Genomic DNA, 27857 nt, shown 5'->3' with positions numbered 1-27857 from the left:
TTTTAAAACAACTTTGCAACAGAGTGATATGTGTGCCTTTTAATTAATTCATTAAATAACTAGCAGCAGCCTTGACTACTTTAATTTCAGAACAGTGATGAGCAAGAAGAGATATATTTGAGAAACATGATAAGAAAATGTGATATGAAAATATCTGTGTTTAGTGGCTATTGGTGACAAAGTCACAGGTATGGTTAATACCACTGTAGTTGGTTACCTGTGTTTCTAATATGGAATGCTAAGTTGCAGGTACAGGTTAGTGAAAATAAAGATGTAAGTTTTCCCCATCCAAGTTCACAGATGCCCTGAAATTCTATCCATGGACAAGAAACCCTTCTAAAGGCAAGATGACGCTCATGACCTTCTGCCCCAGGGCTAAACTGAGGGGTGGTGGGCCAGGGATTCACTGCACCCTCACTGTGACACAGTCTTGGGAAAGCTAAGCGTTTCCTTCTCCTATTCTGAAGTTTTGGAAACGTTTTGTAAAACAATTTAAAACCATGTCCTTTTTTCAGGACAAGCCTGATGGCTACACGTCCAACGATTAATAAGCACCTTTGATGTGTTCCTTCAACAACCAGAACTATAGTCGCCAGATAAACGGTCAGTTAAATCGACTAATTCTGAATTTGAATCAGGATCTTGTTCCAGTTGTCCTGGGTTGGCTGAGCTTTAGTGTTAGGGTTTTGCTTTTCAAAGGATGCCGAGGAGGCTTCGCGTTCCCCTCACTCTTGCATTTTGGGCACACACTGGCTCAGAGACAACCAGGCGCACACACATTCCCCCGTCGGGCCCTCACGGGGGAGCTGTCATCTTGCAACCACAATCATCACATGCCATTGCAGGGGCAACCCGGCAGGAGGGCCCCCCCTAAATGCCGCCCAGCCCCCACGCAGTCCCGGCCAGGCCGAGGCGCCGACACACAGGAGCCGGGCCGGGTCCCAGGTCTCCGGCTTTCCGCAGGGGAGCGGGGAGCGCGCCGGCCCACGCCCACGCCACCCAGACTTTGGGCGCACAATCGGGCGCACACCCCTGCGCGCGCACACCGCCACACTCGGGCGCACGCACAACGCGGCCGGGCCACGGACGGCAGTGTAGGCGGCGGCCCGGAGTGGTTCGGGGCGCGCAGCCGGGTCCCCGGCGAGGGCGCAGCCGGCCGCCCCGCCCCGCCCCGCCCCTCGAACCCGCCAAGCCGGGCGCGCCTGGGGCTGCAAAGTTTCGCCGCTAGTCCGCCGAGGCAGCGCGCCGGCTTGGGCTCGGCTCGGCTCTGCGTGGCTCCGGACGGCCGTGACCGCTGGCCGTACCGTGCGCCCGGCTGCGCGCCCAGCTCTGCCCCGCGCGGATCTCGACATCCCGCGCCCCCGCCTGCCGGTGCTGCCCGCGCGCCCTCCCGCCGCAGGGTTTGTTCTCAGCCTCCTGTGCGCCCTCGATCTCCCTCCTCCTCCTCTTCCCCGGCTCCGACCCCTTCGCCACCGCCACCCATCATGGCCCGTGGCCCCGCTCGGACCAGCCCGGGACCGGGGTCCCAACTGCTGCCGCTGCTGCCGCTACTTCTGCTGCTGCTCCAGGACGCGGGCGGCAGCCACACGGCCCCCGCCCGGTCCGCCCCGCCCGCAGCGGCCGACGGCCTGGCGGGGTACAAGAACCCCCAGCGGTCTCCAGGGGACGCGGCCGCTGCGCTAGGCCCCGGCACCCAGGACATGGTCGCTGTCCACATGCTCCGGCTTTATGAGAAATACAGCCGAAGGGGCGCGCGGCCAGGAGGGGGCAACACGGTCCGCAGCTTCCGGGCCCGGCTGGGTAAGTAGAGGCGGCCCTGTGGCCCCCTTCTCTTCATCCTCCCCGGTCCTCCTCACGTGTCCATCCTCCCACCCCCTGCACCTCCGCTTTGCCTCTTCCTTCTAGTCATTGAGTGGTTCATTCATTCTTCCATTAACTATTCCCCCCACCGCCGCCCGCCCCGAGCACTCTGTGCCGGGCCCTGAGCCTCCTGTGGGGACGCCGAAGTGGCACAGAGTGACAGAGTTCCTGCCCCTGGGGTGCCGCCAAACCTCGGAGGGTGTCACACTTGCCGGACACAGACGACCCCATCCACAAGGCTTTAAGCACAGCGTGGAGATGTGACTGGGCTGGGGGAGCTCACCGTGTGTGTGTGTCGGGGCTCGGGGGGTAGACTGTGCTGGCTCTTGACAGATGAAGGAGGCACTGAGGAGAGCCCATCAGGTGGGCGCAGTGCAGCCCCGATGGAAGTGCCAGGCGCTGGGCCCAGGCAGGGGCTGTGCCCCTCTAGCTGGTGCACTTAGTGGGTGTGGCAGTTGGGGAAGCAGGGTGGACTGAGAATGGCCTTGGGTGCCCAGCCTTGGGTACATGGGACTGAGGCCTGCTAGGCACTAGCATGAATTGTTCAGACTATGGGGGTTTGAGGAAAGGTCTAGAAGCTTGGGCAGTGGGGGTTCCCAGCCCCCCTCCTGCCCTTGCCCCTCCTGGGCAGATCCTTTCCCCTTTCCCCACACCTTGGATGGAGCTGTACCGAGCCCTCCCTGCCCTGCTTCCGAGAGCATTTCAGAATCCTGCCTCAGCTGTCTACCCGCTGGGGCTGGGTGACCTCTGCAGGCCCTGGGTGAGCAGAGACGAGGCGCAGGGGTGATGGGAAGACCCTGGTTGTCATGGAGATTACTCATGGTCTCAGAATGCCATTGCAGAAAATGTGAGTAGGGGTCCCCTGCAGCCCTTGTGAAGGAGGAGGCCATTCATCAGGAGAAAGACCATTGGTCTGTAGGGCCCCCTCTTGAGGTAGAGGGGGACAAGCCCACCACTGGGGCCAGACAGCTTGGAGTCATATCCGCCACCTCCCTGTCGATCACTGGCTGTGTTACTTAGGGTACCACACCGTGGCCTCAGAGCCAGACACTGGAAGCTTGGTCTCGCATAAACATGTACTGGGAGCTCCTGCCGCAGAGAAGCCCCTTCCCCCCATCCTCTACTGGGCAGACTCACTAGGTTCCAGGCCAACTAGATCTAACTCCATCCTCCCTGGTACCTTTTATTCGCCTCTTGGGGCCCATTTCTGGAGTATCATTATTAAGTCACTCAAGAATCATCTAGCATGACTATGATCTTGGGCAAATCACTGAAGCTCTGTGGACTTGAGTGTACTTATCCACAAAATGGGCACGTCATGGTAATATCTTCCCTGTAGCAATTCAGGAAAGATGACATGAGTTGATATGTGTAAGCCCTAAGCCCAGCACTGGCCAGGTTAAGTGCTGGTGCATCGTGTTTCCCTGGAGTACAAAAGACTTGTGTTCATATAGGTGTAGACTTGACCTTGCATCCATTAACTCAGTCCCCAAAGCCTTGCACTTGAGGAAAGCAAGACCAGCAAGTTCACTGCTGCAATAAGGGATGAGCACGCCCACTGAGCCCACCCTGTTGCTGCAGGCCCAGGCATGGAGGTGCACGGTCTGTTTTTCAGTCTTCACAGGCTGGGGGTGGTACAAGCAACACTTAGCCCTGAAAAGGATCTGGCGACAGTACTTCAGATCCAGTCCTCCCATTTTACAGATAAGGAGACTGAGGCCAGGCCAGGGCAAGCTGTTCACAGTGGCAGTGGTTGGCACCGTCCATCTGTCAGGCTCGTGCTGTTCTCACTGCTAGTCCCCTCCCCCAACCTCCATCAGAACTGAGCCCAGGACTTAGGAGACAGGATGGAACAGATCCTGGGAGATCAGAATTATTCTGGATCAGTCTAGGACTATTTGACAAATCCAGTACTCTTGTTTGGAACCATTTGAAACAGCCATGGGTATAAGTCCCAGCTCCACCTGCTACTAGTATGTGTGTACACATCACTTTACCTCTCTGAGTATCAATTGTTTGTGCACGTAGTGGGGGTGGGGTGAAGAGTCAATGGGATGAGGCGGGGTTTGTGCCTGGCAGAGAGTAGGCCCAGGCAGCTTGGTTTCGCGTCTCCTCCCCTGACTGAAGTTTCTTCATACCCAGTCCCTCACCAGCCCTCAGAAGGGCCTGCTTTGTGACCCAGCGACGAAGCTGTGAGGAGGTGTGAGCCTGGGTGGGGACCCCTCATTTCATGGATGAGGCACACATGTGGGGGGCTTCAGCTCTGGTCCTGCTCCGTGACGGTGACCTCTGCTGCCTCGGTGGGGTGTTCCCTACAACCCATGTTACAGTGGAACTGTGTCCCTTGCCTGCCTCTAGGCAGCTCAGCTCAGGTTCCAAGCGCAGGCTGTGAGCTGGGCTGGTAAGGGCCAAATCCTGAGTCTGTGACTGGGGCCAGGGACTGAACTCGTCTATGACTCCGTTTTCTTCACCTCTAAAATGGGACTAATAACGCTCTCTTCCTTATAGGGTTTTTTAAATGAACTGAGATATGTTCAGTGCTTAACACAGTGCCTGGCACGTGTAAGTTCAATAATGTTTTAGCTCTACTATGATTACGCCAGCCACCCAGCTCCTTCCCTCCCTTCCATTGCTCCTTGAAGCGCATCAGTGGAGAGAGCTTCTGAGCCTGACCATAAGGGTTAAGGTTAGACACCTGCAGCCTCAAACGACCTGCATTTAAATCTAGGCTTTTCCAGCTACGTATGTGATATTGGGCAAGTTACTTAACCTCTCTGAGGTTGGTGTCTTCATCTCTAAAATGAGAGTACTAATACATACTCATCTGTCGAGAGTGCCAAATGTCACAGTCAGTTCCCCAAGTCTTTCCTGAGCACCTCATTCAGTGGCAGGTACTGTAAGCTCAGAGGACACAGAAAAGCAGAGAGTATTGGCCCTGCCCCGAGAAGCTCACGGGCTGGTGGAGAAGGGAGAAGTAAACAGAAGAATGTGTGCAGTGGCACAGGTAGGACAATGGAGTGAGAAAGGGCTGGGGGTGGGCTTCAGGAGCCCCAAAGGACAGCACTGACCTGGCAGGGGAAGGGCTGGTGGGGAGGGTCCAGTGAAGCCTTCACAGAGCAGGGGAGGCCCCAGACGGACTCTGAAGGGCAGCGGGTGTTAGCCAGGTGTAGAAGTGAAGCAGAGCCCTATTGCCTGGAACTGTGAGGTGTTTGGTTTCAATGAGGAAACAACAGGAAGAAAGAGGCAGAAAATGGAAGTGAACCAGTGGGCCACCAAGGCCTGTAAGCAGTGGGGCAGTATAGAGAGTGTGTATGGTGAGAGAGGGGCAAGGGAGGGAGAGGGGGAGGGAGGGAGAGAAGAAAAGAGGAGAGGGGAGAAGGAGAGACAAGAGATTATAAGGGAAATGCATACTTATCCAGAAATCGTAGAAAATCACAGTAAAGAAAAGAAATCACAATCCAGATATAACCAGAGTTAATATTTTGTGGAATATTATATATAGTTTTTACCCTAATGGGATCAGAGTTGCAGCAGGTAAAACTTGTTATATCTTCATTCTAATTTGAAGTTACCGTTTTCTTTTTCATTACTGGTCATCCTGAACTGTTTTTCATGCTTTTTGACCATTCGAAATTTTTCCCGTGGAAACCACTTCATCCACTTGGGGTTCTGGTCTTTTTCCTACTGATATGTGGAGGTTGTGAAGGATGTTAACTCTGCATCTGTAATAGATGATTCCCTGTGAAGCACGAGTGTGGTGTGAGGGTGACAGTGTCCTGGGGTCACAGTGGTGGTCAAGGTCAGACTGTGGGCTAAGACAGTGGTGGAAAGATGCAAAGTTCAGGGTGGTTGTGGAGAAACAGGATGTGGAGAAATAGGAACTAGGATAAGTTGCATGCAGGAGGGCGAAGAGGCTGTGAAAATTCTCAGGCTCCTGCTGGAGAGGGTGGACAGGTGGCAGTGCCTCCCGCTGGGCACGAGGGCAGGGAGCAGGGGTGGGGGGGTCCTGAGTGTAGCAGTAGCTTGTGACACCACATGACCACTGTGTTCTGAGCATGTGCTGGGTGCCAGACACCTTGCTGAGAGCACTGCAGAGATGAGCTCACAACTTCAGGAGGCACGTACACGTGTTCTGTTTGATTAGCAGATGGGGCAGAGAAGTTGTGTGACTTCCTAAGGCCCCACAGCTAGTCGGTGATGAAGCAGGGTTTAAACCCTGACTCTGGAGCCTGCCTAAAAACAGACACTCGGTACACATTAGTTCTCTTTCCTTCTCTGCACCACCACTGGTGGCCCACCACTTCCTTTCTTCAGTTTATTATGTTGGTGCTTGCATCTTCAGCCCGGCATTCTCGCTCTGGTCACCCTGATGGCTGTTTCAGGGGCAATGAGTGAAGGGACAGATCTCCAGGTGACTTGGATTCTGTTTCTACAGAGCAGAGCAGTCTGAGGGTCGTCTTGGCCTGAGAGCTGGCCAGCAGGGAGCTTGGGGGCACCCTTGGACTAGGACCGCTTCCCTACCTCTTTCCTCTCTAGTCCCATCCCTAAAGAGTTGGGAAGGAGGTTGAGTGCCCAGTAGAGTGGACCTCACTAGGGTTCTCAGATTTCCAAAGACCATAGAGAGATCAACTTGTCTAAATAAGATCAGTCCTTTCTTTCCTGGAGAGTCAGAATACAAAATAATCCAAATAATGACTTGTGTTTGCAAAATATTTTAGAGTTCACAGCACATGATCTTTGTTACATTAGCTGTTAAGCAGACCCGGATTCTATCCAGAGCACCTGGTTGGGGAGGGTGGGGAAGGGCATGGGCTTGGGGTCAGACAGGCCTGGAAGCACGCCCTGGCTCCGCCGCTTACCAGCTGGGGGACTTTGAGCACTTTAAGCAAGTTATGCAGTTATGTAGTCATGTACCCTCTCTGAAGCTCCATCTCTTTGTCCATTTGCCATGTCTGCTGCCCTCATTGTGAACACGAGGAATCACGCATGCATATATGCTTGGAACTTGGAGCTTCCTAATCAGTAAACAATATTATTCCCATTTTAAAGATGAGAAAACTAAGGCTCAAGGGGAAGTGACTGGACAAACGTCCTGCTGTGCAGTGCCTCCAGCTGGATTTGCATAATCGGCTACATCTTTCCAAAGGAGACTTTCTGGACTTCTTTCAGGATATTCCCTGAGCCCCAGGGCAGCAGGCCAGGAACCCCCTTTGTTAAGTGAAGCAGACAGATCTAGCAAAGACCCCTCCCCTCCCCTGCCATTCAGCACACATTTCTGAGCGCTGATGATCACTCAGGCCTCGTGCTAGGATCTAGGGATACAGCAGTGCACACAGCTGGCAAAGCCCCGCCCTCTTGGAGTTTGTGTTCTAGAGGGAAAGAGAAACAATCGCAAGGAAATATATTATATCAGGATGTCCCAGAGTGACGTGAAGACAAATGAAGCCAGGGACAGACAGAGCGTTGGGGCTGTTCCTTCAGCCAAGGGAGTCAGTGGTACCCTTTGTTAGGGATGCCACTTGAGCAAAGGCCCAAAGGAGAGAGGAGTGATTCCTAGAGGAGAGGTGATGACAGCAGAAGGAAGAGCTGGGACAAAGCCCTGAGACGGAGCTTCATGTTTGTAAGGACAGGAAGGCCAGGGTGACTAGGGCAGAGATGGGGGTGCGGGGAGCAGATGGAGTTGGGGAGGTAAGCAGGTCAGATCAAGTAGGGCCTTGGTAAAGGGTTGAGTTTAATTTGGGGGGCAATAGAGAGCTCTGAGCAGGATGCTGACCTAAGGTGGAAAGCACGCAGCCCGCCGGGGACCTCTCCTGGACACAGCTCTGTGAAGCTGCGACAGGCGCTGCAGGTGGGCGTCCCCACCATCACTGTCTGTCTCGTCCCTGGGCTGAGCTCCTCTGAGTGCCTGGAATCACCTTTGCTAGGACCCTGCTCAGCGCAGCACTTAGCCCAGAGTAGGAGTTTCCCAAATATTTATCTGGAAAAGGGAGGGAGGCAGGGAGGGGCGAAGGAAGGGAGAGAGGAATGATAGGAGGGAGGAAGGAAGGATCTTTTCTAGCTGACCATGAGATGGGAGCCACAGGCACCAGCACGGTTCATAGGAAATAGGGACTTCTCTGGAGATTCTCCTTTGTGACCTGGGCTCATCCAAGCTGGGAGGCTTCAGGTAGGTGGCCTTCTCTCAGCCACAGCCTGGAGCCCCCTGCAATGCAGGCATGCAGGTACAATCAGAGAGCTGGGCCAGCCTGTGGCCCTTCGTGCCCTGGAGATGGGAGTGACCCATCTCCACCTCCACGGTTCCCAGCGGGGAGGGTCATCACGCATCAGACTGCCTTGTAAGGAGCGAGCTGCCTGTGGCCAAAGGCATTCAAGCCACATGGAGGAAAAACTCCTGCCCTGAGTGTAATTAATCAGGCTGCCTGACCTCTAAGGTTCTTCCCGCTCTGAGTTCCTGAGCGTGCTCTCTGTGGTTCTCCATCCTAAGGGAAGGGCAGCATTTGCTGTCCCTCTCCTGCACCCGTGCAGAAATAACCTCCAGGGGAGGGCACCCCGTCCTCCTCTACAACACGTTTTACCACCCTGGGGCGGCCCTCCCAGCACCTTCATTGGGCCACACCCACCTCAAGCCAAGGTTGCTGTCCCTGCCTTGGTGGTCACAGTTATCCTTCTTTATATCCTCTCTCGTTCTTTACCTTGTCACTGGAAGGGGGGCCAAGGTGCTTTTCTCTGGGAAGCCCCATCTCGGTTCCCCCAGTCTGCTGTTTTCCTTCTCACCGAGAGCCACGGTTTCTAGGCCAAAGGTGCTTGCATCCCGCTGTGAAGGGCCAGCTCTTTGGAAGGAGTCAGACATGTCTGTTTTAGAGCCTAGAGTGTTCTCGCACAAAGAACCTGTTAGCGGAACAATGGAGTTGACTTGAATTGGATAAAAGAAAAACACTTTTTCTGCTGTGGTAGCTGGACCATTGAGTAAGAGGGGCCCGAACTGGTGCAGGAGGAGCTTGCTCTGCCGGCCTTGGTCACTTAGACAAAAGTGGCACAGAAGCACATTTGGGGGCTTCCCCCTTTGTGCCTGGCACATTACATATGTTATTTATTTAATCCCCCAAGCATTCGGGTGAGATAGAGATTCTCTTGTCTCTCTGAGGCAGATGAGCAAGGCATGGTCCCGTTGAGGCCTGGGAGCCTGGTTCCTAGAGCCTTTCCCAGCTTGGGGGGTAGGGGCTGCCTTGTTGGTGAACTTGCACCCCATCCACAAGTCAACCCTGGATGTTTCAGATACACAGCCACCGCCCATCATTGCTTCCCAAACTTAGAATCCCTTAGAATGCTGGTTAAAATAAGAATTCCTGGGCCCCATTGTCCCAGACCCTCTGAATCAGCATCTCCAGAGGAGGAAAGCAGTGATCTTTGAGCTTTGGGAAATGCAGGACTCGAGGACCATGACACTCAAGGCCGCAGTGTTTGGGGAAGCTAGGTTTAAATGTCATCAAGACTCGTGCTTCTCCTTATGTGTGGACGTATTGAGGGGCTGCTGTGGACATGCTGAGGGGTTTTTTCTGAGAATTAGGTAAGGTCGTGTCTTTAGAATGTCACCCAAGCTTTAACTGACATTTATTGGGCCCTCTGACTTTTCCTCCCTTCCTCTTTCTTGTAGTCCCTTAAAAGTACATGAAAGTTCCCAATTGAATTATGCCTTCTTCCCAGTAGAATTATGCCTTCATCCCAATAGAAACAAATAACCTTAAACTGAAGATTTTGGTTAAAAAAATGCCAGCTGAATCTGTGGATGCAGGTGTCAGAGAAACTGTGACCCATTTTCTACACACACACACACACATTCCCGCTCTTGGAAGCCCTGTACCTCTCCCAGCTTCACCCAGCAGACAGACCCCTGACAACAGGAAATAGGGCAGCGGGAGGGAGACAGCCCACCTGACAGCTCTGGTCTCCGGCTCTCCTGCAGCATCTCAGGGAGATGATGCCTCCCTCCCATCCAAACCCTAGAGAGGGCTTGCTATTCCCAGACCTCATGCTGCCAGGGCCTGGGGGAGCTTTCTGCCCTGGGGTCCTGGTGTACACCTGGTAGAACCAAGAGAGAAAGGAAAGAGTGGTTGACAGCCCCAGGGATGCAGGGGCCAAGAGTATCCTCGAGCTGCAGATGTGATGTTTGAGGGAGATGGGAGTGACCCATGTGATGTTTGAGGCCGGTCCTCATCGTGGTTCCGGCCTCTGGAGAGCAACCTGGATGTTGGAGATTTTATTGAGTGACGTGGTACAACCCTGATAGTGCTTTTTCTTTGTAAAAACAAGTTTAAAAGGACTTGGGCAGAATAACTAGCAGACACCCAAATGGCTGTGTTCTTAAGCCCAGTTTCCCTCAGAAGCTGCTCAGAATGCTGAGACAGCGTGAGGCACTCTAATTCACCTCATTTGGAAGAAGGACTGCATTTAATGTCTATAAAATAGAAAGCTGTGCAGATACAGGGGGGCTACTGTCAGCAGGGCTCGGACCCAACCCAAGTATCCCGAATACCTGATTCCATCTTATCTCATGAATGAAGATGGGGGAGATCATTTGTTCATTGAGAGGCGTTAGAGTGCAGAGGCAGGAACTGGAGCTTCAGGGTCCAGCAGCCCTGAGCATCTACCCTGTCTGCCACCTTTTTTTTCTTCCTTTCTTTGCAATGGGATATGACAGCCCCCAGCCTCTCTGACCTCAATCCCTCATCCTCATCTGGTCCCTGAAAATAGCAAAGGGTGCCCTCATCAGTTCCATGTGAGGATTACAGGAGATGAGGAAAGCCTGCTGGCCTGAAAGTGCTCCCTCAATGGGCGTTCCTCCTCCACTTCCTGGACGGGACACCCTATGAGCATGGGGCCCTGTTCAGGAGACAACCTAACAGGCTGTGGTCTGTCCTTCCCTTGCAGAAGTGGTCAACCAGAAGACCGTGTATTTCTTCAACCTGACTTCCATGCAGGACTCAGAAATGATCCTCATGGCCACATTCCACTTCTACTCGGAGCCGCGGTGGCCCCGGGCACGCGAGGCACCATGCAAGCAGCGGGCCAAGAATGCATCCTGCCGCCTGCTGCCCCCGGGCCCGCCTGCACGCCAGCACCTGCTCTTCCGAAGCCTCTCGCAGAACATGGCCACGCAGGGGCTGCTCCGTGGGGCCATGGCCCTGCTGCCCCCGCCACGGGGCCTGTGGCGGGCCAAGGACATCTCCCCCATCATCAAGGCGGCCCGCCGGGATGGCGAGCTGCTCCTGTCCGCCCAGCTGGATTCTGGGGAGGAGGACCCAGGGGTACCCAGGCCCGGCCCCCACGCACCCTACATCCTCATCTACGCCAACGACCTGGCCATCTCAGAGCCCAACAGCGTGGCAGTGACACTGCAGAGATATGACCCCTTCCAGGCTGGGGACCAGGAGCCTGGAGCAGCCCCCAACAGCTCGGCAGACCCCCGAGTGCGCCGGGCCACGCAGGCCATGGGGCCGCTGCAGAACAACGAGCTGCCGGGGCTGGACGAGAGGCCGGCACATGCCCCCCACGCCCAGCACTACCACAAGCACGAGCTGTGGCCCAGCCCCTTCCGTGCACTGAAGCCTCGGCCGGGCCGCAAGGACCGCAGGAAGAAGGGCCAGGATGTGTTCATGGCCTCCTCGCAGGTGCTGGACTTTGACGAGAAGACGATGCAGAAAGCCCGGAGGAAGCAGTGGGACGAGCCGCGGGTTTGCTCCCGGAGGTATCTGAAGGTGGACTTTGCAGACATCGGGTGGAACGAATGGATCATCTCACCCAAGTCGTTCGACGCTTACTACTGCTCAGGAGCCTGCGAGTTCCCCATGCCCAAGGTAGAGTGTGTGGGGTCGCCCCCGCTGTGTTCTGCCCCGGGATAATTGTGACTCTCAGCTCTGCCCCTGCAGGCAAGTCCCTCTGCCTCCTCACTGTTTCCTGTCTGTAAATAGGGATAATGACACCTCCCATCTACTCAAGAAAGAGAATAGGTAGACAGACGTGCCAAAATGTCAGCCTGTTGGGTGGATACAGCCCACAGATGGATGGGGTCTGGCTGTGCCTTCAGTGAATCTGAGTTTTAAATCAGAACCTTTCTTCTTTTGCAAAACAGGAGATCCGTCTCCTTAGGTGTGTGTTCCCACATAGCAATACCCACAGAGGTTGAGGAGAGCCTGGCCCCCTGCACACAGGTCAGGTCTCTTAAGCCCTCTCCTCACCAAGGCTCTTCTAGAAACCTGGCCTGGATCTCAGGGCGTTGGTGTCTGTGACCAGCACAGAGCTGGCCTCAGTGGCTTCCCAGTGTGACCGTCCATCCCCCACCCCCGACTCAGGGCAGGAACTCACAGGGCAGCCAGCTCTCATTGCACACGAGTCGGCAGGACACACAGCACGGGGCTGCTTTCCCCATTGCACTGGACCGGGTTTTCAGATGCTCGCCTTCCCTCCAGGCTGGGCCATGGTTCTGTCCATCCATCTCCCCACATCCTGAACCACGGTGGGCTGGCTGCCTGCTGATGTCGACCTCGGCACAGAGCACACACTTTCCTCCTACTTAGCTCCTCTGCTGAGTTCCAGGTCACGCCTTCCTCTCCAAGAAAGGAAGTCAGCGCGTAAATCCACTGTGAACGTAAATAAATCAGCCAGCTGGGAAATCCCAGACCCAGACGCGGGGCCGCATTAACCTGTTTGGGAATTAAGAGGCTTCTGCTCAAAGCCGTGCATGTGCAGGAGAGAGGAAGGGAGGTGTCTGACAGAGAGACAGGCGTCTGCTGGAAGGGCCCAGCCCGGGGGATGCAGGGTGAGTACGGCAGGCCCCTGCTGGCTGACCCTGCGCTTACCTTATCAGTCTGCTTGGCTGTCTTTCCACCTTCCCTGACACCAGCCTGAACTCCCCAAATGCCGGTGTCCCTCTCCTCCCACCTCCCCACCAGAGGCACTGTGCATATAAAACTCTGGCCGAGGATGAGCTGAAGCACCTGTGACGTGGTCCTCTTCATCTTGTGGGAGGTGCCGTGTTTGCTGCTGGGACCCAGACTCTTCTGGCTGTGAGAGGCTGCCTGGGAGGGAGGGGAAGAGAGCTGGTGTGGGCCCAGCGAGCGCAGTTTCCAAGCCAGACTACTTTCTAACTGAGGGCTCCTGGTCCAGTTATTTAGTCATTTGAAGCCCCAGTTTCACCAGGAAATTTAAAGTCGTACCCACCCCAGAAGGTTGATTCAATGACAAAATGGGGTGATGCAGGTGAAGCAGCGCCTGACACCCCAAAGTCAGACCCACCTGGGAACTGCGCGTTTCCAGCCCCATCACACTGATGCACTTGTGCCTGCAGGGCTTCCCCTCCTGTGCTGAGAACATGATCACATGGCAAGCGTGTCGGTGCTCCCTGGACTGTAAAGTCTGGGCAGCTATGGCCCCAGGCAGAACCTCCAATCTTCTCCACTGCCTTCCCTCTGGGGCTCCCGCCCAGTTCCTGGTACTCCTCGGGGATGTGTGACGCGCAGGTGCCCCCAAGTGGCCAGTGCCATGTAAGGGATGTGCCTTCCCTCTGGGAGCCCGAAGGGCAGGAAGGCCTTTTGCAAAAGTCCCTAGGACTCAGTCTGCCACTGATTTCAGAAGAAATGTGTACCCAACCCTGTGATCTCACCTTTTCTTCTAGGTCAGTGCCTTTTCTGTGGCCTCAGTCAAGGGCATGCAGGCAGCGTGGTGGGTGGATGAGGACTGCAGGGTAGGCAGAGTTCGGAGGTGACCATGCTCCTTTCCCCCTTGCAGATCGTCCGCCCCTCCAACCACGCCACCATCCAGAGCATCGTCAGGGCCGTGGGCATCGTCCCGGGCATCCCAGAGCCTTGCTGCGTTCCCGACAAGATGAACTCTCTTGGGGTCCTCTTCCTGGATGAGAACCGGAATGTGGTTCTGAAGGTGTATCCCAACATGTCTGTGGAGACCTGTGCCTGCCGGTAAGACCAGCCGCTCTGGAGTGGAAAGAACCTGCCCCGCCTGCACACAGCAGGGCAGCATTCTCAGAACCTTCTGGAGTGAGCACTTGACTCAGGGTGCAGCTGCAAATGCAGGGCACAGCTTGCAGGCAACCATCTGTCACCCCAGGGCATCATTCTGGGGTCTTTCACTGCTGGTGACTCAGCCCCCTCAATGCCGGTCCGAATCCTTTGAAGGGATCTGGGAATTAGCCCTGGCCTGACGGTTGCCCACGGCCTGTCCGCTGTGCCCTGAAGGCCTGAAAACCGGACATGTCCACAGGCTGGGTTTTGTGACTATCATCTCATAACCCGGAAAGAAGACTACAGACCCGAAGGCACTCACTCCCTTCACAAGGAAACAACCTCTGTTTAAACAATCAGTTTAAAACACTTCAGGCCACAGTGTGATGCTGCAAAACAGGGCCTAAATGATGGTATAAATGGATGTTTTCTCTCAAAATCCACTGCAAACGCTTTTATACATACAGTATGCACATATAACCAATGTTGGTTTCTTTTTCTTAATATATGTTTTATTTTAAAACAAAAAGGAGGGCGTTGACACCGTTCCCCACAGAGGTGGTCAAGCTGGTTGAGCGTGCATTGTTTAAACGCGCTTATTGAAATAACCCATGCAGTGATACGCGGGAATACTAAAACATAACCAAGATTTTATATTTTTGTAAATTATACTTTCTATACTGTAGATTGTGTACGGTATGTGTTTTTATGGAAAGCTAATAAATTAAAGGGACAGTGGTATCTTCAAAAGCTGGATGTCACCCATTGCAAAATATGGATGGATCTCCACGTGTAAGTATGACATCTGGGTGGCTGCTGGGGTCACAGCCTTCTTTAGGAGCCAAGGTCCCTGTAGGCCGTCTCCACACTCTCTCATCTTCATCCTAAGCTCCAGACACCGGCCACTCCTATGCCTTCCAGGGTCCTGCCCACTCATATCACACCACAGGTCCCCACCCTGGGCTCGTCCAGGAAGGACATGGCCCAGGCAGGCACAGTGACCTCGACTCCTTAGCCTCAGAGGGGATGTCAAGTGATGGGGAGGTGCCTGAGATATTTAAAGGAACTTCTATGGTAGCCTGGTCAGAGGGCTTCTACTTGGGGTAGTTCCAGCAAGAGATTCAGTAGAAGAAGTCAGGGGTCTCTCCAGAGATTTGGGGGCTCCTGAGGAACTGGAACGTCTGCTTCTCCCTGCTTCCTAGTCAGCATCCCTGTCCCCAAATAGTGTCCCCCAAGTGGCTCCCTTATCCCTGAGCTGACATCGCCTTACAGTTGTAGTACCTGAAGCTGATTGACCGGCATTTCTGAAGGAGAAACTGGGTCCAACTGGGGGCAGGTGTATAACAGTCCCTCGGCTGGGAACTCAGAGGATGCCATGGCCCCCAGTCTTCTCTTACTCGGAGAAGGTTGAAAAGCCATGAGCAGTTCTCCAGGATGGGACTTAGAAGGAGAAAAGGAGCCCAAGGCATCTGTCTTAGGTCAGGGTCCTGAAACCAGGGTTCCTGTGCAAGGCATGGATGAGGAAGTGCTCCCAGGAGAAACAGGCAAGGAGTGGGTACAGCAGGACAGGAGGGCAAGAAACCAAGCATCCCAACCTTGCCTGGATCCTATGGGGAGCTCTGGCACTTAAGCTATACCTCTGGATTAGTCCAGCTTCAAAGCAAGGATGCTGGATGTTCACACCCCCTCCCCAGGCTGCCCCCAGTGGAGAGATGGAAACTCTCAGTTCTCTGGCCCTCTACACAACCAGCCACTGTGGTTTAGGAAGCCCAGGCAGCCTCTGAAGAAGGCTACAACTGCAGCCACTGGAGGCAAAGCGGCCGACACTGAAGAGAGTACCCAGAACAGGTAGGTAAGGAGGGCTGAGGGTACCTGGGTTGGGGTCTAGGTATTTTCCCCATAAACATCTCTACTGTAAGCAGTTTCTTCACAAGCATTCTTGCTGCACAACTAATTGGCCATGAGGCCATTTTGCCATAAAAGATAAAATAACTGGGTGACAGTTCCATTACACTAGAAAATATAATATCAGTTTTTACAAATTCTTCCGTGAGCACAGTCATACCTCCCACCCATGAAAACCAAAAGTTTACCGATTTATCAAAGATATAAAAGAGGCAGCTACTAACAACAGTCTTCGAGAGCATTAGTGATGGATTCTTTAGCTCATTTAGATATGACACCTTGTTCTTTTAAGCTGTCTTTACCAAATTTATTATGCCGTATTGGAAGTTGGAGGCAAAAGAAGAATCCAGTCCTCCTATCCCTGCCAAAACAAATGTTTATGTGATTCCTGATGAGTAGAAGTCTCTCGAAAACGGTGAGCATTTTAACAAAAGCTGGCTTAGATTAGCTCAACCAAGCGTTTGCAAAAATTGATGTGTTATCATTTTCTAGTGTAGTCTCACTGTCAAGCAGTGATTTTTTTACAGCAACATGGCCTTAAGGCCAATTAGTCGTGCTACAAAACTGCTTGCGGCGAAGATGTTTACAGCAAAAATACTGGACACACCTGGCTGGGACCCAGCAGCATATGCTCAGCATCCCCTCTGAGGTGCTCCAAATGGTTGTGGGACATGTGTGTGAACAGCTGCCCTGGGCACGTGGCCCTGCCTCTTGGCAGAGATCAGGTGAGGCGAGGGGGGCGGTCCTTAAGGCACACACTGCCTTATTCCGGCAGGACTCGTACTGGGACTAAATGATTCTTTCATTGGATTGCTGGGATGTCTCAAATTGGTCTGCAAATCGGTCATGGCTTGGTTTGCCATGTCTAATCCTTTTTGAAATATGACAGGATATAAATTACTAGCAAAATAAGTAAAAACATTAGGGCTTGATGAGGTTCCAAATGCCTTTCTTCTCAATATTGGATTCTTCATGTTCCCTTCTCCCCCTCAATTTTTTTCTCATCCAACTGCTCCCTTTCCATTTTTTGGTGAAGGTGGCGTGTCTTATAATACTTCTATCTTATTCTTTCTGGCATTTGCAATTTCTGGGAGATCTCCTAGGTCACTGTGAAAGGCTACAACTCCTCTGAGCCCTCACTTCTGGATTACAAGGGTAGAGGGAGCGGGCCGAGAGGATCACCCCTGTGTCCAGCCATGGACAGGGGCTTCGTGCTTGTGCCAGGTTGGGTGGTACCCAGTGGTGACAACTTTGCCGTATGACGAAAGGAACTAGTGTCAGCAGGGTCCCCTCACATTTACAAAGCGTCATGCATTTAGATACGACACTTCATTTAGCCTCACAGCAGCCTTGCAGCTTACTCCCCGCTGGTGCTTCAGAAAAACAGGTTCAAGACAAGTGAGTAATATAGCACCAATGTCTTAACCAAGACCACAGGTAACATCAGCTTTGACACGCAAGGCTGCCTGGTTCAAGGCCTGTGTAGCTGGTGTTGCCTCCCAGCTTCCTGAGCAGTGACCCCCACCACCAGCCAGTTAAGGTTGTCCCAATGGCCCTAAGTGGCCTTACAATAAAGCAAGGCTTTATAACGTTTAATAACGTTTTTTTTCCCCTTAAAACCAAAATATCAACATCACATGATCACAAGAGCAAGAGGTCCCAGGATCCAGCCCAGGTGTGCGCGGGTCCCTGAGCTCACTAACTGCATCTGGGTCAGTCTGGAGGGGGCAGTGTGGTGGCCTGCCGCTGAGCCCTAATCCTGAAGTTATACATCCTCTGGATGGGCAGAGCCTTAGTTCATGTGACAAATATAAATGGTACAGCTGCGAGCTGGAAACGTTAAGGCTGCGAGAAAACTTTGAAAAATTTTGGATGTAACACTTTTACTCAACAAGCAGGGACACTGAACCTGGATACTACCAGGTGTCTTGCCTGAGGCGTCAAATAGTTGCCTCTGTATGTCTAAGTCACTCGAAAAATGTCATCAGAGCTGTAGCCTGTAACTCAGGCTCCTTCTGTGGCCAGGATGGAGTCAGGGCCATGATGGAGAAGCCTACAGAAGTCTGGGGCTGGAGTGGGAGGGTTTGAGGAGAGGACTCCAAGGGAAGAGGAGTGGAGATGACTCCACCAGGATGGAAGAGCTGGACTTAGCTGGTGGCATAAAGCCACTGCAGGCACCAGCTTGTGCAAGATGTGTTTGATGGCAGCCCGGGCCAAGGTGGGCTGGAGTGGGCTTTGGCGGGAAATCTAGGAGGGCAGAACCAGCCTGGCAGCACTGGCTCCTAGCTGTGCACCAGAACATGGAAGCTAGAGCCGAAGACTATTTCTTTTTACCCAAAGCTGCAAACATAAAATCTCCTTCACTGATAAACTGATGCTTCTGAGACTTCCGAGTCTCCTCTCTTCTACTCCCTAAGATGACGGCGCTCTTTCAAGCTTTGGTCTACTTTTACTTCTCGCTCAAGCCTAATCCAGTCCTAGATTCCTCCAATCTCTCATAGCAGTCCTGTCTGTATGTATAAGGGTGGGTGAGCAAGGGAACGAATGAACTGTTTATTCATTCAGTGATTTAGCATCTACTCTGTGCCAAATACCATACCAGACAGTATACACACACCTGATCTCTTGGAAGGCTCATACGAATTTCCTCTTTTATTAAAACCAATGTGCAAACTTGAATGTGCATCAGAATCACCTGGAAGCCTTGACCAGATTGCTGGGCTGAATCAGGCTTTCTGATTCGGGGCAAGACTTAGCATTTTAAAACCAGTTTCCAGGTGCTGCTACTGCTGTGGTTCAGGGACCATGCTTTAAGAACAACTGTTCTAATAAATGTGCTGACCACCTGGGCACAGTCCAGAGACAGAGTGCACATTGGCTGAGTATTTACCGTGTGTCAAGAGGAAGCAGGATCTCAGGGAGGCGAGGCCCAGAGCTGGAAATGACATACCTGCTGCTCTGCCTGGTTCATGCTCTCCCCTTACAGCCTCAAGGTCAGTCCAGTTTTCATTCCTCTGAGCAATGTGTGGGTGAGAGTGGAGCTTGAGAGGTTAACGGAAGGACAGGTGTCTTGTAGTCAAGTTTCTTGTGATGGAAGGGGCTCCTGACCCCGCAGAGGCAGCTATATCACAGTTAATCAGTAACTCACCATTCCCCCCTCCCCCCAGCCCCTGGCCACCACCATTCTACTCTCTATCTCTATGCATTTGACTACTATAAGTACCTCATATAAGCGGAGTCATACAATATTTGTCCTTTTGTGACCGGCTTATTTTATTTAGCATATCCTCAAGGTCATGCACATTGCGGCGTGTGTCAGAATTCCCTCCCTTTTTAAGGTTGAGTAATATTCCATTGCATGGGTGTACTATATTTTGTTTATGCATTCATTGATCAATAGACTCTAGGGTAGCTTCCACCCTTTGGCTATTGTGAGTAATGCTGTTATGAACATGGGTATACAAATATCTTTTTGAGACCCTGCTTTCAATTCTTTTGGATATATACACAGAAGTGGAATTGATACATCACATGCTACACTACTTGGGGGAAGAGAAGAGGGGGAGAGGAGTGGTAAATAAGACCTTTTGTGGCTCAATTAAGGCAGCCCTTCCCCAGGAAGGGAAAGCTAGTGGAAGGAGAGGGAGCGGGTCCTTTTTTATGAGGACCCCACGTCATCTGGGAAAGACAAAACAAGACCCAAACCTTGTTCCCTAGAACAAGACCTAGAGTTAAGGGGATCTAGAGTTAAGGGGATCTGTCCAGAGGGACCAAGGCCCATATGTTCAGAAAGGTAGCAAGGTCTCTAGATCACCTTGAGGAAAGTGGGAGTTTAGGCTGTTAACTCAGGGTCCCCATAAGGACCTAGAAATTTGTGGGAGATGGCAGGATGGGATGAGAGTGTGATCACAGCTGACCTCTTCTCTCAACCCAGCCACCTGCCACAGGGGAGTGCCTTCTAGAGAAAGGGTAAGCCTAGGAGGATGTCTAAGAAAGCTGTTACCTTGGTGCCCAACGGGCGACACCATGGGGCACCCGGGCAGAAACCTGGACCAGCCAGGGCATCCCAGCAGCTGTGCACCAGCAGCTATAAGATGTGTGACACCCACCCCAGCAGCAGAGCTGAGTGTCACTGAGAAGCAACAGCAGGTGGGACCTGCCAGGACCTCTATCCCACTTCCCGCTTCCAGCATTAAGAAGTTGGACTGATACCGTTCCACCTCCATCTCCTTTGGACTAAATAAACCTACAGGGCTCTTGGACAATTCAGGAAAGGGATGACTGGAGAGAGAAAACCAGACTTTCCAATAATATGGATCAGGAGGTCTCATGCAATTACTTCAAAACAATAAAGGAGATGTGGACTTATTGATACTCTGAATCTGTGGGGCAGATCATTCCAGAAATACAGAGGCATGTTGTCCTGCACAGTTCTGGGGGCGCCATCCTCATCACAGTCTATGTGACCAGGACCTCCAGGCAGTGCTCACATGCAGCCTCCACGGCCAGATGTGGTGACGGCCATATGTAAACAGGTCTGCAGTCCTATATCTGAGATCCCCAAATCCAAAAGAGAAAACCTGAAGTTTCTTTCAATTCCTTTCATGATAAAACCTGACCTGAATGGATATCTGTGTTTTTATTTGTTTCACTGCAGAAATGTCAATGTGTTTGAGTATAGGGGATCACCCCCAAGCCCACTGGGGATATTACAGTATACACTCCATACCAAATTATCCAAATCTGAAGCTTTCTGAACTTCAAAACACTCCTGGCCACAAGGGTTTTCAATAGGGGATTGTGGAGCTGCATGTAATCTCAAAATGGTAACAGTGGCCATCACTGGGTGGTGAGATTGCAAGTTATTTTTATCTCCTTTCTAATACTTTGCACGTCCCAAATTATCTGCACTGCATATTACTGTTATAATCAGAAAAAAATATTTGTCATGTTTTTAAGAAAACGTCAGATAGCAACTCCTCCAGCTTCAAGAGCACATTCAGGCCACCCCCAGTTACATCTCTTGACTCCACCTCTTGAATGTGACAGGCTTCTGGGCTGCCTCCAGGGACTAGAGCCCTGTGGGGGATGCCTGCCCAGCTCCCCAGCTCCTCCCAGCCCTCTCCCTGCTGCGAAGCTGCAGTCCTGCTTCCTGGGCTGTGCACCCGTTCATTTTTCCCTGCCTCAGGGAGTTCTTGTACTAAGCTGGCTCAAAGCCCAGCATGCTTCCTGCCCCCTCTGCAAGCAGCACTTCTGAAGCTGCACCCTTCCCATCCATCCTCCCTGGCAGTGTCCCCAAAGTACGGGGACAGCAAGTTCTATCCAGGCCTGGCCACTGGGGATTCCTGTTTTCACTCCACCCCCCACCAGGGGTGGGGAAAAGCTAGGTGCACACCCGGGATCTCTGACTCCGACTGCCCTGGCCCCTTGTCCATCTTCCTGAACCTGAACCCTCTCCCCAGGACCCTGCCAGCTTGAAAAAACTTCACATTCAAATCCTCCTCAGAGTAGACTCCCAGAATATGTTTATGCTCATTCTTTGCTGTGGTCAAACCCACACATGATGGAAATGGACAGATCTAAGTGTGTGCCCACTGCCCTTAAAACAACACAGACTCTGGGGTCTCGCAGGGCCCGACTGGGCCACGGCTTGTAAGCTTCCTCAGGCGGGAACATCTCCTGGGCATGTACTGGCCTCAGAGCTTCCCTCCTCCTTTGTCTCCCAGATCATATGGTTCTCCTGACTGACAAGTGTGGTCCAAGCAGCCACTCAGCTGACATGAGCCAAGAGCGCACCGCCCAGACCAGTGACAGGGCTCTTCTGGGGTCCCAGGGCCCGCAGGATTCTGTGTGTAAGTGGTGTTTTCATAGAGCAGCCCGGCACAGGGCTTCCTCCCCAGCTCCCAGGTCAGTCAGACCCTGGGGTGGAGAAGTTGCAGCCGGAATGCAGCCACCCAACTGACTGGGGCTTAAGGCAACCGCCAGGATGGTTAGCACATAATCACCATGAATCCTTGCAAGTCTCTTCTGAACCCGAGGCTCAGAGAGGTGAAGCGACTTGCTCTAGGTCATGCTTGTGAGGTATAAGTGAGGGAGATGGGATTTGAACCCACATCTGGTCTGACTCCAAAGTCCCCACCACCTCACTAAATTATACGTGCCACCTTCACCCATGATCTCTAAGGCTCGGGAACTCGCTTGACAGATGAGAAACCAAGGCACCGAGCGCTTGAGCCACAAATGCACATCCCAGTTCCACAGGAACCAGGCTTCTTACTAACTCTGATACAGCCTCCGCTCTACCACCCACCCTGGCTCCAGTGGTTAGCCAGGGGGCTTCTGAGAGTTTTGTGCTTTTGTTTCTATATTTGGAGGACTTTTTGGTCTTGTTTGTTTCCTGGATTCTTTGTTTCTGTGGCCCAGGAGATGGAGCACATGTCACCCTGTCTCGAGATTCTTCTGAACAGAGCTGGCAAGGAAATGAGAAAGGATCCTAATTAGGGGGCGATAACCCCACGGAGAAATTCAGATTTTTGCAGCAGGCCGTGTCCTTCCCACAAGCCCTGTGTGTTTGTCAGATGTTTATAGAGCCTTCATTAACAGAGAGCTCCCTTAGATAACAGGCCTGAGTACAGCATCAAGGGCCAGATAAGAACAAGCGGAGGGCACTTCGGGGACGGCAGGCGGGTGAGAGCCTGTGAACTGGCCCGGGTGCGCGGTGCAGAGCGGTGGGCAGGACAATGCGGGCCGGCTCCTTCCCAGCTCCTCCCCACACTCGCTAACACACCGCGGCTGCCGCAGTCTCCGGAGCAGGGCTAGAGCATCCCAAGATGTGCCGCGGGGCGCTCTGGGTGGCCCTGCCTGTGCTCTCCCTGCTGGCCTGCTCCGCGCAGGGCAAGCCACTGGAGATCCGGGGGCGGGGGTCGGCTGGGGCAGATGCCCACCGCCTGCTAGGCGGGCCCGGAGGTGAGCGGGAGCGGGGCACCTTCGACCTGAGGATGTTCCTGGAGAACATGAAGGTGGATTTCCTGCGCAGCCTCAACCTGAGCGGGGTCCCTTCCCAGGATAAAACCCGAGCCGAGCCGCCGCAGTACATGATCGACCTGTACAACAGATACACCACCGACAAGACATCCACCCCCGCATCCAATATCGTGCGCAGCTTCAGCATGGAAGGTAGAGTCGGCTCCACCGGGGCGCCCCGGGTCGGGGTGGGGGACTCAGTGGTCCAAGGCTGCGCTGCCCAGTATGGCGGCCACTGGACCCATGGGACTTTACGTTTCAATTTAAATTAATTTAAATGAAATAAAATTAATAATTTAGTTTCACTAGCTTGACTGCAAGTGCTCAGCGATCATGCATGACTATGGCTACCCTATAGGACAGTGGAGATTATAGAACAGTTCCATCATTGCAGAAAGTTCTACTGGACAGCTCTGCTCTAGAAGATTCTCCCTCCCTGAGCCCAGAGCCACATTTAACACAGTAGGTGCTGAAGGAATGCCAGTTCCCTTCCTTCCATCCCTTCCCTACCTCCCCCTTCCCATACTGTCCCCTTCCTACTTAGACACAGACAACTTATTTAGCCTCCAACTAACTGGTATATTTTTAAACACCGAAGGAATGTCTATTTCTCTCTCATCAGAAGGTGTTTAAAATTCAGATAAATTCCTCCGAGAGAGAAGCATTAACAACAAGAAGAAGTTGTCCGAGGACAACTTAATTATTTTCTAAATATAAATTAATTTCACTGATTTAGGAGGACTAGAAGATAACGAATGTCAGCTTAGGGCTTATGTCCACTAATTCACACAATGTAGGTGACATGATCTTGTGAGCAGGGAAGCCAAGGCTTGCAGACTCTGAGGGAACTTGCCCAGTTCACATATTAGTTACGCAGCTGCATTCTGACCCAGGCCCACCTGTCTGCACAGCTCACTTTCCCTACAGCTGCAGCCTCTCTCTAACCAGCCAGGCACTCAGGGCTTCATCCCTCCTGGGCTTGAGACCTGCAGACTCTTAACAGGTACACGCCCTAGCTAAAGGATGCTGTGGTCATGCTGCATGCCCGGCAAGGCTGTATTTTCTGATGGCCCAAAAGAAGAAGAAAATTCTGGATTTTATGTGAACTTGTCTGGTTTCTAAAACACTGACTTAATTTTTTTGAAATGAAGTCTGCAGGGCTTAATTTTTTGTTTTTTAATGTGGTCTGCAGGTCATACAGATACTGCCAGTGTCTCACTATGCCCATGGGGCGTGTCTGTAACCTCTGCTTTAGGGAAAGGCCAGGCTTCTTTGGCTGGACCTAATCACCAAATCCTGTAGTCTGGGAGTCCAGCATTCACAGCCATCTCAGTGACCCCTCCCCACTCCCCCCATCATTGTCCATGTCCTGGAAACAAGTGCTCTGATCTGATCCCAGCCCTGCCTGTGGCCAGTACTTCTGTGAAGGCCAATTATGCTTCCCTTCACAGATGGCCTGAGTACGGCTCAGAGGGGGAGGGTACTTGTTCTCTAAGTGTCTGATGCAGTCCCAGGGTCATCTTCTAGGTGTGCCACAGTAAGAGCACAGCAGGTGGTTAATGCACTGCTCATGGACCCCACTCATGACTCACATATGCCACGGTGGCTCACCACATGCTGCAGGAGCTAGACTGACACATCCATGCTGTGTGAGGGGACACAGAGAGCTGTGTGAAAGGCCACGTGCTTGGGGGGTGGGGGAGCTGTGCCCAAGTAGGGAAGACGGTCTTAGGAGGACACAGAAATACTGATTGAGCATCTGCTGTGAACCAGGGACAGTGTTGGGTAAGTTCCATGTGCCTTCTTGTTGAAGGCTCACACCAACACTGGGAGGTTGGTAGGATGAGTCCCATTCTACAGATGAGGAAACTGAGGCCCAGAGAGACTCAGGACTTCTCCAAGGTCACAAGTCTAGAAGGGAGAGAGTCAGGTTTGGCCCTTCAGTCTGTCAGATACTGCCGGGTTTCACGACAGCACACAGTATCCCCTCATGTTGGCACATAGTAGGTGCTCAAAAAACACAACTTCTCTTCCCTCTTTGCGACCAGGCCATGGTATAATAGAGATGTGCTAATGGCCGGGTGTCAGCAAGGGGAGTAGGAAAGTGAAACAATTGTGCGGCTAAGAGGCAAGGCCTATGTATGCCTAACATGACCAAGCCGTTGAGGTTAATATATCTTTCCCTCAAACATTAAAAAAAAATCATCCACTTTCATTTTTCTCAGAAGTTACAATTCTGAATGTTTTTTTACACCATTTAGATGCTGAGATTTTTAGCATTGCCATGATGTTGGAATTTTACCATCCCCTCCCATGATGTCTCCTTTAAAATCATACGCTCAGGATCTGCACTCTGAGGCTGACAGTGTGCTTTTCTGTTTTGTTTATTTGATTCTTTTTTTTTTTATAAAGTGAGGATCGTTATATATGCACTTTGGATGCATACATAGGATGTATGCAGTTTGGCAGTTAAACACCCTAAGTCCCAGTCTCCACGTCTGTAAAAGTGGAATAATAATTAGATCTTCTGGGGGTCAGTGTGAAGAGAAAAGTGAAATATAGTATGCAAAGCTCCTGGTGCAAAGCTGGGCACGTAGTAAATGCTCAATAAACAGCTGGAGCTGTCAATTTCAATGTGATGCATCTCCTGCCTCTGTTTTTCTTTGGAAGATGCCAAATGTACGTTTTAAAATATCCTTCTAGGGCTTCCCTGGTGGCGCAGTGGTTAAGAGTCCGCCTGCCAATCCAGGGGACACGGGTTCGTGCCCCGGTCCGGGAAGATTCCACATGCCGTGGAGCGGCTGCGCCCGTGAGCCATGGCCGCTGGGCCTGTGCGTCCGGAGCCTGTGCTCTGCAACGGGAGAAGCCACAACAGTGAGAGGCCTGTGTACCGCAAAAAATAAAAATAAAAAAAGCTTTTAAATAAAATAAAATACCCTTCTACATTAAGGGCTTAAGTGAAAACAAACAGACTTGATAGAGATAGACAATGTCATGCCAGATGCCCTTTCATCTAAACCATGAGTCTCAGCTTTGGTGTCATGAAAACAGACTCTCCCAGCAGATGACTGTCACCGTGTATTTGCATTTCAGATGCCATCTCTATAGCCGCCACAGAAGACTTCCCTTTCCAGAAACACATCTTGCTCTTCAACATCTCCATTCCCAGGCATGAGCAGATCACCAGGGCCGAGCTCCGACTCTACCTCTCCTGTCAAAGTCACGTGGACTCCTCTCACGAGCTGAAAGGAAACATGGTCATTTATGATGTTCTGGATGGAGCCAATGCCTGGGATGCTTCTGGGGGAACCAAGACCTTCCTGGTGTCCCAGGATATCCGGGACGAGGGCTGGGAGAACTTTGAGGTGTCCAGTGCTGTGAAGAGGTGGGTCCGAGCAGACCCCACTAAGAGCAAGAACAAACTGGAAGTGACAGTGGAGAGTCACAGGAAGGGCTGTGACAAGCTGGATATCAGTGTCCCCCCCAGCTCCAAAAACCTGCCGTTCTTTGTCGTCTTCTCCAATGACCGCAGCAATGGCACCAAGGAGACCAGGCTGGAGCTCAGGGAGATGATCGGCCACGAGCAGGAGAGTGTGCTCAAGAAGCTGTTCAAGAACGGCCTGATGGAGGCAGGTGAGAACAAGGACGACGAGGAGGAGGATGTGCAAAGCCACACGGCTGTGAGCTCGTCTTCGGCCAGGCGGAAGAGGAGTGCCGGGGCCAACAACCACTGTCAGAAGACCTCCCTGCGGGTGAACTTCGAGGACATCGGCTGGGACAGCTGGATCATCGCGCCCAAGGAGTACGATGCCTTTGAATGTAAAGGCGGCTGCTTCTTCCCCCTCGCTGACGATGTGACCCCGACGAAACACGCCATCGTGCAGACCCTGGTGCATCTCAAGTTCCCCATGAAGGTGGGCAAGGCCTGCTGTGTGCCCACCAAACTGAGCCCCATCTCCATCCTCTACAAGGATGACATGGGGGTCCCCACCCTCAAGTACCACTATGAAGGGATGAGCGTGGCCGAGTGTGGGTGCAGGTAGTGCTGGCCCGTGGGTGGGGGAGGCAGGGTGGAGGGGGCTCCTAGTGAGAGGTCCTGTGTCCTGCTGGGCATGACAGAGACTAAGTCCACCTGGGTGGCAGCCTGGAGAAGGAAGGGGAGCCACCAGGTCCTTGTGGTAAAGACCTGCTCTCCCTCTCACGGCCCACCCCAAGCACACACCACTGGGTTGAACTGCAGGGGAGGGGAGGCCGACGGGCAATGGGGGTTTGGGGAGAAGAGGAAAGCCTGGAAGTGTTGCTGGGGTGGAAGGGGAGATGAAGAAAAGGGGACAAGAGAAAAATTATCCAGAGTCAGCAGAAAACTGAGCGAAAACGAGGCCAAGGAGTATAGACGGGAGATGCACAGAGATTAATGGAAATTAAAGGACGTGAGAGGCATGGGGTTTATTCCAATAACCTCAGGGAGTGAAGGGGAAAGGAATGGGCTGTGTGCGCCACACCCACTCCACGTTATTCCCACAACCTGTGAGATGGGCGTCGTGACTCCCAATTCATACACTCGGAAGCCAAAACTCGGGCAGTTCAAGTAGCAACAGTCAATGGCATGATTCCAACCCACGGGTCTCCATAGGTCTGTTGATCACCGAAGCCTGGGACCTCCCCAAGTATCCCACTGAGGTTTAGCAGGTCGCCTGGTAGCTGAGGAAAATTAGACTTTGGTGGCTGGGGAGTGCGGGGCAAACGGAACTGAGGCCGGCCAGTACCCAGCAGGATGACTGGGCTGCTGGTCACATCCAGGGAATGTTTCGACTGCTCCGCACCTGTGCTGATTCAGTGTCCAAGTGCTTTTTAAGATGACCCCTAAGTCACTGAAAACTATCCCCTAAAGCAACTGCGGGATGGAGAGAGGCAGGACGGAAGCCCTCAGGTTGCAGTGAACGCTGTTGGCTGGAGGTACTTTGACCTGCTTGTTCATACAGGGTCACTCTCCGCCATGGACTCAAACCGCAAGATGGTTTGGAAGGGGGTGCACAGTTAACCCTGAGGGATGGG

The 27857-nt window shown here is 52.6% G+C and overlaps 2 protein-coding genes across 2 annotated transcripts; both read left to right on the top strand.

Annotated features, from left to right (window-relative positions):
* Nucleotides 1-1232: 1232 nt before the first annotated feature.
* Nucleotides 1233-14619, top strand: GDF10 (growth differentiation factor 10). Its single transcript, XM_027098529.1, has 3 exons — nucleotides 1233-1800; nucleotides 10789-11714; nucleotides 13645-14619. Exons 1-3 carry the CDS (start codon nucleotides 1485-1487, stop codon nucleotides 13834-13836), a joined length of 1434 nt encoding a protein of 477 aa, XP_026954330.1. The 5' UTR covers nucleotides 1233-1484; the 3' UTR covers nucleotides 13837-14619.
* A 7928-nt stretch (nucleotides 14620-22547) lies between these two features.
* Nucleotides 22548-27051, top strand: GDF2 (growth differentiation factor 2). The gene is made up of 2 exons (XM_027098555.1): nucleotides 22548-22955; nucleotides 25896-27051. Exons 1-2 carry the CDS (start codon nucleotides 22610-22612, stop codon nucleotides 26843-26845), a joined length of 1296 nt encoding a protein of 431 aa, XP_026954356.1. The 5' UTR covers nucleotides 22548-22609; the 3' UTR covers nucleotides 26846-27051.
* The last annotated feature ends 806 nt before the right edge of the window (nucleotides 27052-27857 follow it).

This window comes from Aethalodelphis obliquidens, unplaced genomic scaffold (assembly GCF_003676395.1).
Source record: "Aethalodelphis obliquidens isolate GAN/ISIS:26980383/991018 unplaced genomic scaffold, ASM367639v1 scaffold124, whole genome shotgun sequence".
Classification (NCBI taxonomy): domain Eukaryota; kingdom Metazoa; phylum Chordata; class Mammalia; order Artiodactyla; family Delphinidae; genus Aethalodelphis; species Aethalodelphis obliquidens.
The sequence above is the reverse complement of the archived record's forward strand: the minus strand, read 5'-3'. Positions and strand labels throughout refer to the sequence as shown.